We start from the raw sequence: 16,468 nt of genomic DNA, 5'->3' as shown, positions 1-16,468 counted from the left end.
GGACTAAGACTATTTCCTCAAGGCTGGGACCTGGGTCTGAGGTGGACCTGGGTCTGAGGTGGCCTGATTAATATTGTGGCTAGAGGCATAGGCTCAGGAGAACGTGAACTGAACCTAATAATGCACTGACCCAGACTTGAACCTTGGTCTCTCCCTAGCCCAGACCTCTTCCCTCCATCCACATCCACCCCTTGCAGGGTTAGAGTCTAAACAGAGATCCTTTAGGGGAGAAGAACTTGTTATTAATGTTATTAACTTATTAAGAAAAAGTTCTTAAGAAGTCAGAGAACCAGGCTGGCCAAGTGGGATCCCCACATACAAGTGCCTGCCAGGGCTGCTCTTTAGGGGATGACTTTTCACCCACAAAATGCACTCTCTACCCACATAGGCTCCTAGAGAGCTTCGGATACCTAGCTCCAATAGCTGCAATGTTCCTGCTGGGTCCCCGCTCGACCATGCCTCCACCTGCCTCTGCCACTCTGTTTCAGCTTAAGCCCCAGCCCCTTCCAGCTTTGGCCATCATCTCCACAGTGAGGAGGGGCCTCGTGGCCAATCCCTGAGATCGGCGCCAAGGTTTATGAGCCAGTGCAGAAGTCTCTGAGAGCCATATGGGTGGAAAAAGTTACCCGGTTCTAAATCAGCCAGTCTTAGAATGATCTCATTCCCTTCCCAAGATAGTCTCACTCCCCTCCCCCATGGCTAGCCTGGCCAATGGGGTAAGTCACGAGGGAGCTGGTGGAGGAGAGAGCAGGAGGGACTAGAGGATTTCAACTTGGGGTCGCACTGAATATTCTGTTGATCTCCCACCGAGCTATCTATTTATAATATCTTCCATAAAGTTCAGCAGTCATCATGTTTGCTCTTCACAGTCACATTTAAAGCCTGCTAAAACAGCTGTTTCAGGGTCTGTGTCTTACGCTGGGTGAAGTCACATCAACACTGTTCCTCTCTTACAAACACCAATGCCATGACCATTTTTGTTCAAATCTCTTGCCTGGCACACCCTTTCTCCCTCTCTCCCTCTGAGATAAATTTTCAGGAGCCAGGTAGTGGTGGCACACACCTTTAATCCCAGCACTTGGGAGGCAGAGGCAGGCGGATTTCTGAGTTCGAGGCCAGCCTGGTCTACAGAGTGAGTTCCAGGGCAGCCAGGGCTAACACAGGGAAACTCTGTCTCAACCCCGCCCCCCCAAAAAAGTCACAGATGTTGGGTAAAAGAACGAGCCGAACAAGCCTCGCTGTGTGCTGGACTCATCTCCAAGTTAGAGATGCTAGACCCAGGGACAAGATGAGGGGACTGAGTCAGACCATGGAATCAGTAGAGAAGCAAACCCAGGTCTCCTGGCCCCTCTTGCTTGCACACACTCCCCTGGCTTGCACTTGCTCTCCTAGACCCAAAGGCCCAACTGGCTGGGGATACAGAGAAAATCCATCCACAGGATCCCTGACCTTTGCCTGGAGTTATATCTATGGTTCCTGCCCCACGTATAGACAGGTTCTCGTCTCCAGGTACATCTCTCCTTTTCCTTCCAATTTACACCTTGCCAAGTACTACCCTAAAGGTTTGCTTCTGTTGCTTCTGCAGACCCACACTTCATGCCTTCCTAAAGTGCTGTGGATCATTTGGGCAACTGGCAAGACCCATTCCTATTAGAAGAATAAGCATTCAATACAGCTGCGTGGATATGAGGAAGAAACTTGTGAAGCCAAGCACCAGGATTTGAAGCTCAGCTCTACCTTACTGCATCTATGAGCTTGGGCACTGTGTTAATCTATCCAGCTTCAGTTTTTCTGAGTATAAAATGGGATCATAACATTCCTTCCAGAGGTCATGTGAGGGTCAATAAGATAACACCTAGTTTTGGGGTTGCTTTGTTTGATGTTTTTGAGAGAGGGTCTCAGGATAGTTTATGCTGCCCTCAAACTCAATATGTAGTTGAGGGTGGTTTTGAACTCCGGATCCTCCTGCTTCTTTCCCCCAAGTGCTGGCATTACAGATCTGTGCCATGATTGCTTTTTGATGAGAACTTCAATACATATCCCAGGCTAGTCTGGAACACACAAACCACAAACTCCTTGCTTCAGCCTCCCAACTCCAGGCTGAGTATGTATAAAGTGTTCCACACGGCATCTGATCAGAACATTACAGAAATGTAGCCAGGTGTATTATTTTAAACTGAGCCCCTGTTATAGTCTCTCCCTGGATGAAAATAGATCAGAGCAGCTGAAGCAGTAGGAGAGATAAAGGGTGGGTGGAGTCAGATTACACACATCAGGAAGGGGCTAACTGAGATGTTTCCCTCACTTAGAAGCAAGAAAGAGTGGTAGGTATCTCTGATGGCTTTTTTATTGATTTTTTTTCAAAGATTTATTTATTTATGCTCGCATATGAGCGCACCACCATCGCTCCTTCCAGACACACCAGAAGATGGGATCAGACCCCATTACAGATGGTTGTGAGCCACCATATGGTTGCTGGGAATTGAACTCAGAACCTCTCGAAGAGTAGTCGATGCTCTTAACCGCTGAGCCATCTCTCTAGTCCAGCTTTTTTATTGTTAATAAGAAGAATTCCCAGACTTGAGTGGGGCTGTGGTAGTGCTCTAATCTTAGCTTTTGGGATGGAGAGAAAGGAGAATTGGAAGTTCTAGGTCAAGTTCAGCTACACAGCAAGCTCGAGGGCCAGCCTGGGCTACATAAGATTCTATTTCAAAGCAACAGCAACAAAGAAAACATCAAAATAAAAGGGCTGATGAATGTAGCTCTGCAGGAAAATGCTTGGCTAGCTTGCACAGGCCCCTATGTTAAATTCCTAGTACTACAGTACTATGTATTACTTCTAGTAATACATGGATAGATAGATAGATAGATAGATAGATAGATAGATAGATAGATAGATAGATAAGAAGGAGGAAGAGGCCGGGCGGTGGTGGCACACGCCTTTAATCCCAGCACTTGGGAGGCAGAGGCAGGTGGATCTCTGAGTTCGAGGCCAGCCTGGTCTACAGAGTGAGTTCCAGGACAGCCAGGGCTATACAGAGAAACCCTGTCTCGAAAAACCAAAAAAAAAAAAAAAAAAAAAAAAAAAAAAAAAAAAAAAAAGAAGGAGGAAGAGAAGAAAATGAAACAGAAAGAAGAAGAGGAGGAGGGGAAGGGAACTAGGAAAGAAAGTGGAAAAGACAAAGTTAAATTTCCAACATAACCAAAACTAGAGCAGTATATTATAGTGTGTGTATGTGTGTGTATATACACACACACACATATATACACATATATACTATATGTATAGAATATACAGTATAATATATAGCACATATATAGCATATGTTATAGTATATATAGTATAATATAATGTAGTTTAATAAAGTGTAATCATCAGTGGTTGAGATGGCCACTTCATCTTCCCAGTCCCCAGTGTATGCTTTACTATATTCTCTTGATTACAAGTATATTGGCTAGTTTTGTGTCAACTTGACACAGGCTGGAGTTATCACAGAGAAAGGAGCTTCAGTTGAGGAAATGCCTCCATGAGATCCAGCTGTAAGGCATTTTCTCAATAAGTGATCAAGGAGGGGAGAGCCCCTGGTGGGTGGTGCCATCCCTGGGCTGGAAGTCTTGGGTTCTATAAGAGAGCAGGCTGAGCAAGCCAGGGGAAGCAAGCCATCCCCATGAAGGAACATCCCTCCATGGCCTCTGCATCAGCTCCTGCTTCCTGGCCTGCTTGAGTTCCAGTCCTGACTTCCTTTGGTGATGAACGGCAACATAGAAGTGTTAGCTGAATAAACACCTTCTTCCCCAACTTGCTTCTTGGTCATGGTGTTTGTACAGGAATAGAAACCCTGGCTAAGACAACAAGCAATTCCCTAAGGTCCTTAAGATTCAAGGGAAGGGGAATTCAAATGATCAGTCCAACTCCTAATCCCAGCAACTGGGAGGGCTAAGGAAAGAGGATGAAGAGTTTAGAGCCAGCCTGAACTATATAGCAAAACCTAGCTCAAACAAGAAGAGGAAAAGGGTAATTAGACCCCAGTGATGGGCAAGGGGGTGGGAAAGAAGTTGATATTATCATACAAATCACAATAAGATGCAAAAGGTAGGAGATTCTAGTCTCTTATCCCAGGAATAGCCAGAATTACAGCCCAATTCTTTTTTCATTCTTTCATCCTAACATTTTGTTTATCTATCTATCACCTATCTAACTACTATCTATTATCTATTTATCACCTTTCTACTATCTATCTATCTGTCTATCATCTAATTTTGTGATGCTGGGGATTGGACCCATGGCCTCATAAGTGTTAGGCAAGTGCCCTACCACTGAGCTACATCCCCAGCCTCCTCCACAACATTTTGAATGTTGAGTGTATACTTCATGCCAGATACTGGACTGATCCATGGTTCCCCGGGGGGAAATCCAGACCAGAATTCTGGTGCTGCAAAGAAAGTAGACAGACAGATGAGATGGGAGACACTTGGAGAGATGAAATAGGACCGACCATCCAGGGCTAAAAATAGAAGGGGTTGCTTGGGAGAGAGACCTAGAAAGTCAAAGAGTCTTCCAGATAAGCTGTCATCCAGCAGGATCAGGCTGAGAGGTCTGGGTAAGCCAAAAGGAGGCAGAGAGTGCCCGGTGTCCCAGCCAGGGAGAACAGCAAGCCCGAAGCCTTGATAACATTCTAAACACACTCTTCACAACTATGGCAGGGAGGGAGGCCAGCCTAGGAAGAGAAATCTGAGCTCTCAACCAAAGGATCATGGAAGGGAACAGAGGAGCAACAGGTCAGATTTGACCTCTATGGTAGTTGCATCGGCAGCTTCCATTTGGGGCACAGAAGTGATTTGGACTATTCTTAAAGCTGGGACAAGAGGAGTGCAGAAATTGCAGAGGGACTCGCAGGCTGTGGCACTGGCCATAAAGGGCAGAATAAGGAAGGAGTTGGTTAGATCTACTGGGAGTTCACAGAGGAAAACAAGTACGTTGAAGACAACTCATCCAAAAGGCAGCTGCAACCTACCACCTCCTGCTCTGGTTAGCCTGGGCTTCAACAGCCCCTTCCCCATAAAGCAGGACTGGATGGTCGCGGCCTAAGACAGAGCCTTTGCCGTAGCCCCCACTTAATCTCAGCCCCAAAGATGCCCAGAGTCCCTTGTGTCTTCCTGAAGATGTACCAGGCTACATCCCAGGGAGACTCCGCTCTAATTGGAGTTTTAGAATCTCAGCAGCTCAGGACAGTCCCTTCTCAAGCCAGCTTCTGCAGGCACCAGCACAGCTAGATGGCGACATCTAGAGGCAGCCTCTAGGTCTGCTATTGCCACAAAGCCGACAGCTCTCTGTACCCTTTCTATCTCAGTACCCGCATCAAGTTAGTGATTCAACCACCAGGTGGGGCTCAAGACACCCCCCCTCCCATTCTTCCATGCTACAGCCCTATTTAGGGACATCAAAATCTCAAGTAAACTTTGGATCCTCTTCTCTTTCACAAAGCCAGCGGCATGCTGGCCAAGGATGGCAGTCCCACCACCTCACCTACCCACCACCCTGCACTTCTTACGGGTCAGCTCCTCTGCCTCGCTATCTAGACCCGTGAGATGTCCCGAGACCCAACTGAGATTATGATTCAGCCCTCGCCTCTCCTGTGGTGGAGCTTCTTGTAGCTAATTGGTCATTTCTGTCCATACTCATCTGTGTTCTGATACCACATCCTTATGGCCAAACTCCTCTCTTCTTTTTGCTTCCACACCACAGCTCAGTTTTCCTCCTATTCTCTGATCTCTTTTTGCAGATCCTTTTCTTTTCCTTGATGTCTTTTCCCAGCCATCTTTCCTAACTCATTTCACAACCAGTTTTTAACATCCCTGAGGTGGAACAGGAGTGAGTGGGTATATGGCAGGGGCAGGAGGCACTTAACAGGCATCCGAGCATGACCTTGAACTCTTAATCCTCAAATCTCTACACCGCCATTCCCAGATTATCATGCACAATCCTTTTCTGTCCTGACAGGTCACTTGAGGTCCCCTCTTTGGCCACGTGTCCACATTTAGAACGTTTTGTCTCCACATTCCTGGGTCTATCCCACTGTCACTGCCTCAGAAGCCTGGTCTCCAGATTCGACTGGATCAGATCTCAGGCTTCAACTGTTGTGCTCCTTTCCCTGGGTGTCCCTTCCCTGTTCCAAGTTGAGCTTCTTAGCCCTAGCTAGCCTAAATGACCAGTTCCAGGACTCCCAAGACTTGTGCATTGTGGACAGAACCACAGCCCTAGGAAGCCGTCCTGTTTCTCTACTGCAGGGAGCTGGAGGTAGAGGAGGGCTTTATAGTCTGGGAAAGACAGGCAGAGTTGTGGACAAAAGTACCGTGGGCTCTGGGTGCTCCTCCACAGACTGCTTGCTCGGAATCTCAGCCTCCTTATTCCCTTGGCAACGAAAGTCAGAAGAGGAATCCTGACCTCACTATGCTTTGAGGCCCTATCCAGGCCATTGCTCAGATGTCATTCCTCAGACGTAACACACCTTGTTTTTTTAAGACAGGTTGTCTCTTGGTTAACCTGGAGCTTGCCAACTCCCTAGGCTAGGTGGCCAGTGAGCCCCAAGGACTTGCCAGTCTGTCTCCCTGACACTGGGATTAAAAGTGCTTGCTCTCATGCCTGGGTTTTACCTGGCTCCCGAAGATCTAGCCCAGGTCTTCATACCTGTGCAAACTGAGCTTTCTCCAGCCTGTGTCCTAGTTTTATGTTCTAAAAAAACACAGGATGTTGAATTGTATAAATGGAGGCTATGTAGACTGACTCCTAACAGCCAAAGCAGTATCAAGGGTTAGCAGAACTTTTTATTGTCAGCAATAATGACGGGGGAAAGTCTAAGACTTCTGTGTATGCCCTGAAGTTAGGCTTATTTTATGTATGAGTGTTTTGCCTAGATGCACATATGTACATGGTGTGTGCGCACCACATGAGGTCAGAAGAGGGCCGAGGAACCCCTTGAACTGTTGTTATGAATGATTGTGAACCATCATGTGGGTGCTAGGAATTGAACCTGGGCTCAGATCCCCAAAGCTGCCAGGCATGGTACACTTGTGCTCTTAACTGCAAAGCCATCTCTCCAGCCACTCCACCTACAGTTTTTAATAAGGACCCACTGAACAGTATCATTTTGGGTCCATTGAGGCACGGTGCCATCTTGGAGTGCGGCCTTCAGTCCCACATAGACAGCAGCCTAGACTTTTCCCAGGGACTGGCTTTATACTATGAACATAAAAACTGTTTTTGCAAGTAGATTCTCAGTAACGATGAACTCCCAACGGGCCTTGATCTTTCTTCTTCTCAGTTCTCCGCTCACATGGCTAGCATAAATGAATACTCCCGAGGCTGGAGAGATGGCTCAGAAGTAAGTGTGCTCCTGAAGAGTTTGGTTCCTAATACGTACTAGGCAGCTCACAACTACCGGTAACTCCAACTCCAAGAGAGCCAATGCCCTCTCTTGCCTCCCTGGGTATCTGCAGTCATGTGACATACCCACCTAGAACACGTGCACACACTTAGTTAAAAATAAAATACTAGGCCGGGCGGTGGTGGCGCACGCCTTTAATTCCAGCACTTGGGAGGCAGAGGCAGACGGATTTCTGAGTTTGAGGCCAGCCTGGTCTACAGAGTGAGTTCCAGGACAGCCAAGGCTACACAGAGAAACCCTGTCTCAAAAATACCAAAAAAAAAAAAAAATAAATAAAATAAAATAAAATACTAAACATAAATAAAAATAAACAAGAACTCCCAGTGTGCTTAGCAGCAACTATAAATTCAGTGCACCAAGCTTCTCTCTGGAGCAGACTCTTAAGTAGCCCAAACTCTTCCTTTGTCAGATAAAAATGCTGAACCCAAAAGTTGGCCTATGGGCTAGAAAAATTAACATTCAAACTAAAGGAAGACAAATTTCATTTTGCCTCTTTTATTTAAAAGTTCTACTTAAATATCCTCAAAAGTTAGAAAATCAGTGTCAGATAGGAACACTGGTACACAGTTTAAAATACAAATGCTAGTAATTATTAAAGAACATGGTTAATGATTGTTTCAAGAAAATGCTTAGCAAGAAATATTTTTCCAGGAGGCAAGTTAGACACCAGGAACCAAAGGAAGAAAGCCCAGGACCTCAGACGGCTCAGGAAACAGTTACACAGTAGCCTAAAGATGCCCCTCACCCAACCAGGCTACACACACATGACCACTTACAGCTTGAACAGACTGCAACACTAGCGGGGAGCTTCTACAGCAGCTGCAGCACTTCAAAGACTCGGCACTGCAGTGGCTCCATTCCAGAATATTCTGGTTTAACCTGGGAGGTTACAGCTGTCCAACGAAGAACAGAAACTGACAAAAGGACAGAATCAGCCTCCTTTTGAATGTTGCTGTTCAACGTAATTATATACCCTTCTTTATCTGAAGATCAAGCCATCTGCATTTTTATCTGTGTTTAAAAGTTGTCAACTTGTGTCCCAATCAAGTTTTGTGTCCAAAAGCTTTTTAGCTTTTATTAAGCCAAATGTACTTCTAGGGAAAACATCCATATATTACAGCATCTCAAAGTTTACATTACAATAAATTAGCTTTAATGTTACAAATAACATCTCAGAAAACTGAATCTTATTAACATGATCTAATATACATTCAAACTATCGTCTTTTCTACAGCTTTAACTTTGGAAATCAATAGCACTGCACTGTTTACACATAAAACAAATATCTAAATTATATCATTTCCATCTGTTTCTTACCCCAAATCATAAATGTCACTTTAAGCACCAAGACATACTTCTTTCAAAATTTACATCTGCAATACTAAATGGTCAATCTCATTATTTAAATTTTAAAAGTCTAAGAATTGAAATCTCTATAGGAAAGGAATGTAAGAGCTTTGGAAGAACTGACAAGGACCATAAATCTCCTTCCTAATTTGTGTCCCAAAGCAAAAGCTCATTTGCTTCAAGGGAGCCACTGCCAAGACCCATAGCTAGCAAGACACTGGCCTGTAACCAGAAGACAGTACTCACTGGAGCAGGCACAGAAGAACTGAGTTCAGAGGCAGAGAAAAGGTAGACTATAAATTGGCCTTTCTTCTGATTTCAACTGGAAAGCAGGGACATCAATTAGACAATGAGAAGACACAGACTGGCTTGGAAATACAGATGGGACGTCTGTGTTCTATCAACTCCAGGATAAGTTAACAGAATCAGAGCCTTCTATGACCCATGCCAGCCTCCAAAATAGGACTCAGACACTGAATGCCAGTTAAGGCTCCAAGGATGCTCCTGGGTTTAGCTGGCACAGAAAGCAAAGAGCAAAGAAAAACAATGTCAAATACCATCTTCCATTCAAATAACAAGCCATAAATTTAGAATAGTAGTGACTCATGTTTGGGGTTATAGGGTTTTTTTGTTTTTGTTTTTTCTGAGGCAAGGTCTCTCCATGTAGCCTAGGATGGCCTTAGCACCTAGCTGGGACACACTTTTTTGTAGAAGGGTCTCACATATCTCTTGAACAACTGATGTTTTCCCCTCTGCCACTCAAGTGCTAGAATTAAGGCATGTACAGCCACACCCAAGTTTTTCATTTTCTATTTTATTTTGAGGTGGCTGAGTTGGCGTTATTATTTAGGGTAGACATAAACATGAGGGTTAGAAAAGAGGCACTCAGAAGGTAAGCCACACCTGAGAGCATAAGTGTGGGCCTCTCAGAAATGAGCCACAGAAAGCAAGCACACCCAAGTGTGGGTACAGGCTCCTCAAGGAGAACTGCCTACATTTTACTTTTGAGTAAAAATCTAAGAGATCAGATTCAGAACAAAGACCCAAAAGAGTTCTGTTTCTTTTTTTTTTTTTAATATAAAACCATATCACTAAATAGGTATACTAGGAAATATACAAAAGCAATCCTGATTTTTTTTTTTTGGTGAGGGTAGAGGTCAAGACAGGGTTTCTCTGTGTAGTCCTGGCTGTCCTGGAACTCTCTAGACCAGGTTGGCCTCGAACTCAGAGATCTACCTGCCTCCACCTCCTGACTGCTGGCACTAAAGCCATGTGCCACCACTGCCTGGCTCTGATTTCATTTTTTCTTTTCATTTTATTTATTTTGTGTGAGTTCATGTGCCATGGTGCACATATGGAGATCAGAAAACAACGTTCAACTCCTTTCATCATGTGGGTCCCCGGATGGAACTCAGGATTTTGAGACTGGCAGCCTTTACACACTAGGCCGTTTTGCTAACCCTGTCAGAACTCCACAGAATATCTACCTGCAAAGTCAAAGGGGCCAAACCTAGTATGTGGACGGCACAGTGGATAAGCAACAGAAAGGATCAACTAAAGAGCCTTGCCTACAGTGAAGAACTGACAAGGGACAGGAAATTAAAACAGCCAAAAAAAAAAAAAAGTGTGTTTCCATTTAGGGACACATTTCCTGTAGTTCAATGGCACAGCCACCCGAGAGGAAATTCATCCTCTAAAATGGATTTGTGCAGATTAGTTTTCAAGCAAACACCAAAGACCCATAAGGACTATGACCAGATGGTTTTTTTTAACTTTTACCTTACTATCACACTAAATATGGTCTAGTCCCCAAGGCGTAGCGATGGCAACTCAACGGTCAAGGGCAGGTGGCCCATCTGATAAGTCTCCCTCCTCCCTTCCAGGATGCAGAGAGAAAGCCTCAGCTCCGGGCTGTTCTCGAAGGACCTTACTTTCACTTCTCTAGATCCAAGCTGAACTCTCAAGTCCACAAACCACTGAAAAACTCCAGCCTGCCTAAGCCCTCAACTACCACCCGACCACATCACCTTCCTTCCAAACTTTGGACAACAGAACAGGTAAGATATTCCAGTAACCGCAGGATGAGGCTAGGCAGAATAGTAGAGGTAGGGTTGTGTCACATGGAAACAAGAGTGAGGGCTATAATCGAAAGGAACCTAAAATTATGAATAACCCAGGGCTAAGCCTAGGAAGGGAACCGTTTACTAAGCAAAAATGCCACGAGTTAGGGATTAGACAGCAATCACCTCCCAGGACAGCTCAAAGGTTCAGAGGTGAGGCTCAATGGAGGCTAACAATAGCTGCACAATTAAATTCAGCTGGCCCAAGGGCCTAGCTCCTCTCATCCCCAGCTGAGGTCCCAAACGTACTTCTGGCAGTCCTGCTTGCAAGCTTGAGGATTCAGTTTTGAAATAAACTTAACCAGCGTTAAAACGCACACAGCACAGAATATCATTACAGTCACTTCAGAAACACACACACACACACACACATACACACACACACACACACATACAAGTTAGAATACAACATAGAAAAGTGCCCTGAAGATTGCTTTGTAAACCTAGGCTTCCCTAATTAAAAAAAAAAAAAAAAAAGGAGACACTAGAGCCTAGAAGTTGTGCATAACAGAGTTCAGAATGATCATATCTGTAAAATCTGCAACTGGGTCTCAGAAGATCCTAAAGTTCTTTATTCTTAGACTCATGATTAAATTTATCCTTTAAAAGCACAGGATGACACAATTTAACAGTCTTTATAAAGGAAATGGGCTATGTGAGCCTAAGCCAATTTTAGTCTTTATTCTGTCTGCTACATAGGAGAGCTGACCATCACACACAGGACAAAAATCACTCCTAATGTCTTTTTGCACTAAGCCTAGCTTTCCCTCCCTTCTGGTGTTAATTACTCAGCAACCCATGTCTGCCTATTCCTTACTAAGGTTTCAATTGCTCACTAAGGAGTGAAAGTGTTCTACAGGGCATTCATGTTTGCCTTGGCTAGAGTGAAGACTCTTAACCCTCCTTATAGTAGGTATCAATTGAATCAGAGTTAAAAAACACCACCATGACAGTGATGTCATCCCGGTACATCCTGGCCACATCCTCTGGCAGTGTCAGCATGGCGGCCAGCCGCTCTGGCTCTATATTCCCATACTCATTGCTCCCGATGGCATGTCTGATCAGATGCGTGGCTGTGTTCTGATCAGCTGCATGGAGCCCACTGGCTTTCCTCTGCAATAGCAGACTCCGCATGAGGCCCAGGTTGGCTGGTCTTTGGTCCAGGTCTGGCTTCTGGCAATCCACCTTGGACAGGTGCCCCACCACCAGCTTTACCACATCCTCATTCCCCAGCATGTCCCACAGGCCATCTGAGGCCAGCACAAGGAACTTATCTTGGCGCCGCAGCCTGTGGTAGGTGACCTCAGGCTTGGCAGTCAGGTAGGGTGGAGTGTGGTAGTGGGGCGGGGTAAACTGGTAGATGTTGAGGGCCTCGGTATCAAAGCCCCTCTCTAGGACATTACGTTGCAGCTCTTTACTCCATTTTAGCTGGACATCCCCGAAGGCCCTGCAGGGTATGAGGACTCCCAGCAGCCTGTCTTCTATAATGAGTGTCCTGTCCTCAGACTCAGGGTGTTCTCTCTTAAGCCGGGACATCTCAGCCTCATTCCAGGCATTGTGGTCACGGGTAAGAGGTAAACATGACCATGCACCATTATCTTCCTGGACACCAAGGATAGCCCGGCAGTCACCAGCATTTGCTACGTGCAGGTGAACTCCATTGACGTGGGCCATGCAGGCTGTTGCTCCCGAGAAAGCAACCTGGAGGGCTAAGTTCCTCGTCAGCTCATCTTCCAGAGGAGCCTGAATTTCTAGCGAGATGTCAGAATCCAGTCTCTGGAAGGAGTACGTCAATGCTTCTTCAATGCTTAGCCCCATTTCCATATGCAGATCAAGGAGTTCCTGCCAATAGACACGGAGGTGGTCCAGATGCACTGATGTGACATCCTTATAAATACTATCTCCAGGGTGCTTGAGCCACTGCAGGATGGGCAGCAAAGGCTTCATGTTTTCCATTGCTTCCTCCATCTGCTCCAAGGTCTGATGGGACATCAGGGACACCGCCATGTAGTAGAAAAGCCTCTCGCTCACTGCTTGTGAGCACGCATGGCCACCGTGTCCATCAAAAATACCAAACATCATCCCATTCGTTTGGACGCAGGAAGCCACACCTTGTCGGTCCTCCACTGGGGAATTGGCAGCCAACTGGTTGCTCTCAAACCTTAACACTGAATTTGGAACTCCATTATTGAAATCAAGAACCTTGTGGGATGACTCGCCTGCTCGGAGCAGGTCATTGACCTGTTCAGGGCTGAGCTGTAAATGGAAATCCTCTTCCTCCGTTGATGTGTGTCTGTAGGCTTTCTGCAGCGCAAAGCTACCACATGGAGAACTGCCCTTTACGGCTGACGATGCTGGAGAAAAGAGCCTCCATTTCAGTTGGTTCCTACTCGTGGCAGCCCTTGAGTATAGGCGGCTACCCCCTCGTAAGAAAGCAACACGATTCCTTGCAGAATTGAAGATCCAGTAGGACACAGGACTTGACATTCTGAAACAATATTGGCAAGTGGAGGTGGAGTGTTTTTCAGCCTGAAATTAAAGAGTTTATAAAAGCTTCAAAGTTCAAATTATTAAAAACATTGACTGCTAGAACATCCCTCTGATTTTGTGCCTCCTTTTCCTCCCCTCTCTTTTCTAAACCCTTCCTCAGGTCAGAGCCTACTATCTAGCTCCTTTGTTCTGTCTCCCTTGCAGTATTTAAGTTTTCCCCTTGGGCCGGGCCATGGTGGCACATGCCTTTAATCCCAGCACTTGGGAGGCAGAGGCAGGCAGATTTCTGAGTACAAGGCCAACCTGGTCTACAGAGTGAGTTCCAGGACAGGCAGGGCTACACAGAGAAACCCTGTCTCGAAAAACCAAAAAAAAAAAAAAAAAGTTTTCCCTTCGGTATCTGCTCCCCCAAGTAATCTAACTACTTCACGAATCCCAGACATGTAGCTGCTGACTAGTGGCTGTCCTGAGTCCAGCCCTGTACCCGGTACACATTACTCTAAATTATATAAATATAATACATCATTATTGGTTCATTATGGCATGGGCATTAGCTACTTAACAGACATACTGCCTCACTGTCTGTCTCATCGGCACTATATATGGTTAGGTTTTGTTTATTATTGCTGTTTTGTGCATCCCTAGGGACTGAACACCAGGTCTCTTCTATCTGATCTACCACTGAGCTACATCCCCAGTCCTCTTTTCACACTTAGCCTTGAACTTTAAATCCTCCGGCCTCAGATTCCAGGGTAGCTAGAATTAGTCACCAGATGCTGGTCTCAGAGTTCCCATGTGATTTATATTGGTCACTCTTTTGGTTTTTGTGTGTGTGTGTCAGGGTCTTACTTTGTCACCCTGACTGGCATGAAATTCACCGTGTAGGTCAAGCTGTCCTCAAACTCAGAGATCTATCTGCCCAGACGTCCTCAGTACTGAGATTAAAGGTGTGTGCCACCGTGCCAGCCAAGTTTTCACAACACTTTGTAAAAATTTAATAAAAATACGACAGTTCCAGGCCGGTCACAATGCTATCATGCCTTTAATTCTAGAATTTGGGGAGGCAAAGATGGAAAGGGCAAGCTGATCTCTGTGAGTTCAAGGCCAGCCTGATCTATATAACAGACTGTTTTGTACATTATTCTGGGCCAGCCATGGTAACAAAGTGACCCCATGGGAAGGGGAGGAGGGGATAGGGCCTGAGTGTGGGTGCACGCCTTTAATCCCCGCATTTGGGAGGAAAAGGCAGTCAGAATTTGAGGCCAAGTACACAGAGAAACACTGTCTCAAACCACAAAAGGAGCCAGGCGGTGGTGGTCCACGCCTTCAATCCCAGCACTTGGAAAGCAGAGGCAGGCAGATATCTGAGTTCAAGGCCAGCCTGGTCTACAGAGTGAGTTCCAGGACAGCCAGGACTACATGGAGAAACCCTGTCTCCAAAAACCAAAAACCAAAAATAAAATAAAAAAAAACACAAAAGGAGGGAGTCACTATTTTTGTCCTTGGGGCAGATTCTGTGCAGATTTTTATATCTTTGGGCTATTTTGAACATGACTTCCTATTTAAGACAATGTTTTCAGTGATAGTACTATTTACGGATTTTGGCATAAACATTCACAATTACTGGTGACTTGGAGTTTGTTTTCACTAACCTGGTACCAAATTACATGGCATTTGCAGCCACCTTTCCCTTACTTATTTCCAAAATCAGTAGGTCAAAGGGTATAAACGTACTGTCAAAGTGATTTCCCAAAGCCAGTACCCATCCCACTGAACTTGGGACAGATAAGGTCGGTCAGGGGCAGATGGCCTCAGACGCCTCTTGACCCTGCAGAAAGGACAGGCAGCCGTGCGCAATGAAAAACTGTTCGCCTCCAATTGGACAGAATTTAGCACCCCTAAAGAAACCAAGTCTCTTGATGTCTTAGCTGGACCACAAGGCTCTAAAAACTCCCAACCCCGGTTTAGTGGCTGAGCCTTGGTGTAAGAATCCAGTTGAGACGTCCAGCTCACGGGTGCTCTAGTACTAAGGAAGCTGCTGCAGGGAACCGGCTAAGCAGCCAACTCCTCCACCAGTGCGCGGGCCCACGTGGCGCGTGCGCTCGAGTGGGGTGACCATGACCAGGGACTAGCTCGTCCCGCCCTCTCACCTCATCCCCTCTCCCTCTCCGCCCCATCACCTGAGGCACCCGTAAACCAGGCTAGGGAAGACGTCCGCACCCCGAATCGTCCCCTTCTTTACCTCGCAGCCTCGTTCTCTCCTCCCCAGCTGGCGCGGCGGGCTCTAGGCAGATCCTCTCAGCTCACTCAGGACCTCAGCCCAGTTCCGCGGCTGCTGCGACTGGGTTTTACTTCCCTGGAGAGGCCCCCAGTCGAGGAACCAGCACCAAAAGAAATATCCCTCCCGCCATTCCTGATTGGCTTATCTGCGGAGGCGGGCCCTTGACGGACATTGAGATTACCCAATGGATGAAGAGGGCAAAAGGAAGGCAGAGGGGCAGGGCAGGGAGGGGCCACCCTGCACTCTACCCCCTGGGGTTACCGTAGCTTTTGTGCAGCTTCTGCGTCAGTAGGTCGTCACATGGACAATTAGAATGAGCCTTCTAATACTCACATTTCTGATCTAAAGAGTTCATTTGAGTCAGGCAGTGGTGGCACACGCCTTTAATCCCAGCACTTGGGATTAAAGCACTTCCCCTTGCTTGCCTTATCACCACACCCTGCAAGGCCAGAACCATGAGACTCTCCAGTTTCTCACACTTCATTCTCACAAAGATTCCTCCCGGGTTTTGTTCAGTTACCTCCAGGCTTCCCTCCAAAGTGCCACACCCTTATTGTCTTTTGGACTCTTACCTTGAAGGCTTTAGGGAGGACTCCAGGTTCTACGTGTCCTGACCTTATCTTTCAGCCAAACGTGCTCTTCTTCCTAAACCAACAATGGCTCCGCCAGCCCCAGAAATCCTAAGTCCACTTCCCTTACTGTCACACACTTTAATCCTGTCATTCCCACCCGCTAAATACCTTTTCACCCATCCATTTGTCAATGCCAGACTCCAAGCCTCTCCA

The 16,468-nt window shown here is 46.2% G+C and overlaps 1 protein-coding gene across 2 annotated transcripts; it reads right to left on the bottom strand.

Moving 5' to 3' along the window:
• Positions 1-11,461: 11,461 nt before the first annotated feature.
• On the bottom strand, positions 11,462-15,806 carry Pdp2 (pyruvate dehyrogenase phosphatase catalytic subunit 2). Of its 2 annotated transcripts, none has more exons than XM_031341118.1 (2): positions 15,645-15,806; positions 11,462-13,441 (listed from the first exon to the last, which is right to left on the bottom strand). In XM_031341118.1, exon 2 carries the CDS (start codon positions 13,397-13,399, stop codon positions 11,807-11,809), a length of 1,593 nt encoding a protein of 530 aa, XP_031196978.1. In that variant the 5' UTR covers positions 13,400-13,441; positions 15,645-15,806; the 3' UTR covers positions 11,462-11,806. The 2 variants fall into 2 exon arrangements, with proteins under 2 accessions (XP_031196978.1, XP_031196979.1); XM_031341119.1 differs by having other exon boundaries at positions 11,462-13,400.
• Between the last annotated feature and the right edge of the window lie 662 nt (positions 15,807-16,468).

This window comes from Mastomys coucha, unplaced genomic scaffold (assembly GCF_008632895.1).
Source record: "Mastomys coucha isolate ucsf_1 unplaced genomic scaffold, UCSF_Mcou_1 pScaffold22, whole genome shotgun sequence".
NCBI lineage: Eukaryota > Metazoa > Chordata > Mammalia > Rodentia > Muridae > Mastomys > Mastomys coucha.
The sequence above is the reverse complement of the archived record's forward strand: the minus strand, read 5'-3'. Positions and strand labels throughout refer to the sequence as shown.

Coding starts and splice junctions, on each gene's coding strand:
- Pdp2 (XM_031341118.1), bottom strand. CDS start 13,399: ATGTCAAGTCCTGTGTCCTACTGGATCTTCAATTCTGCAAGGAATCGT.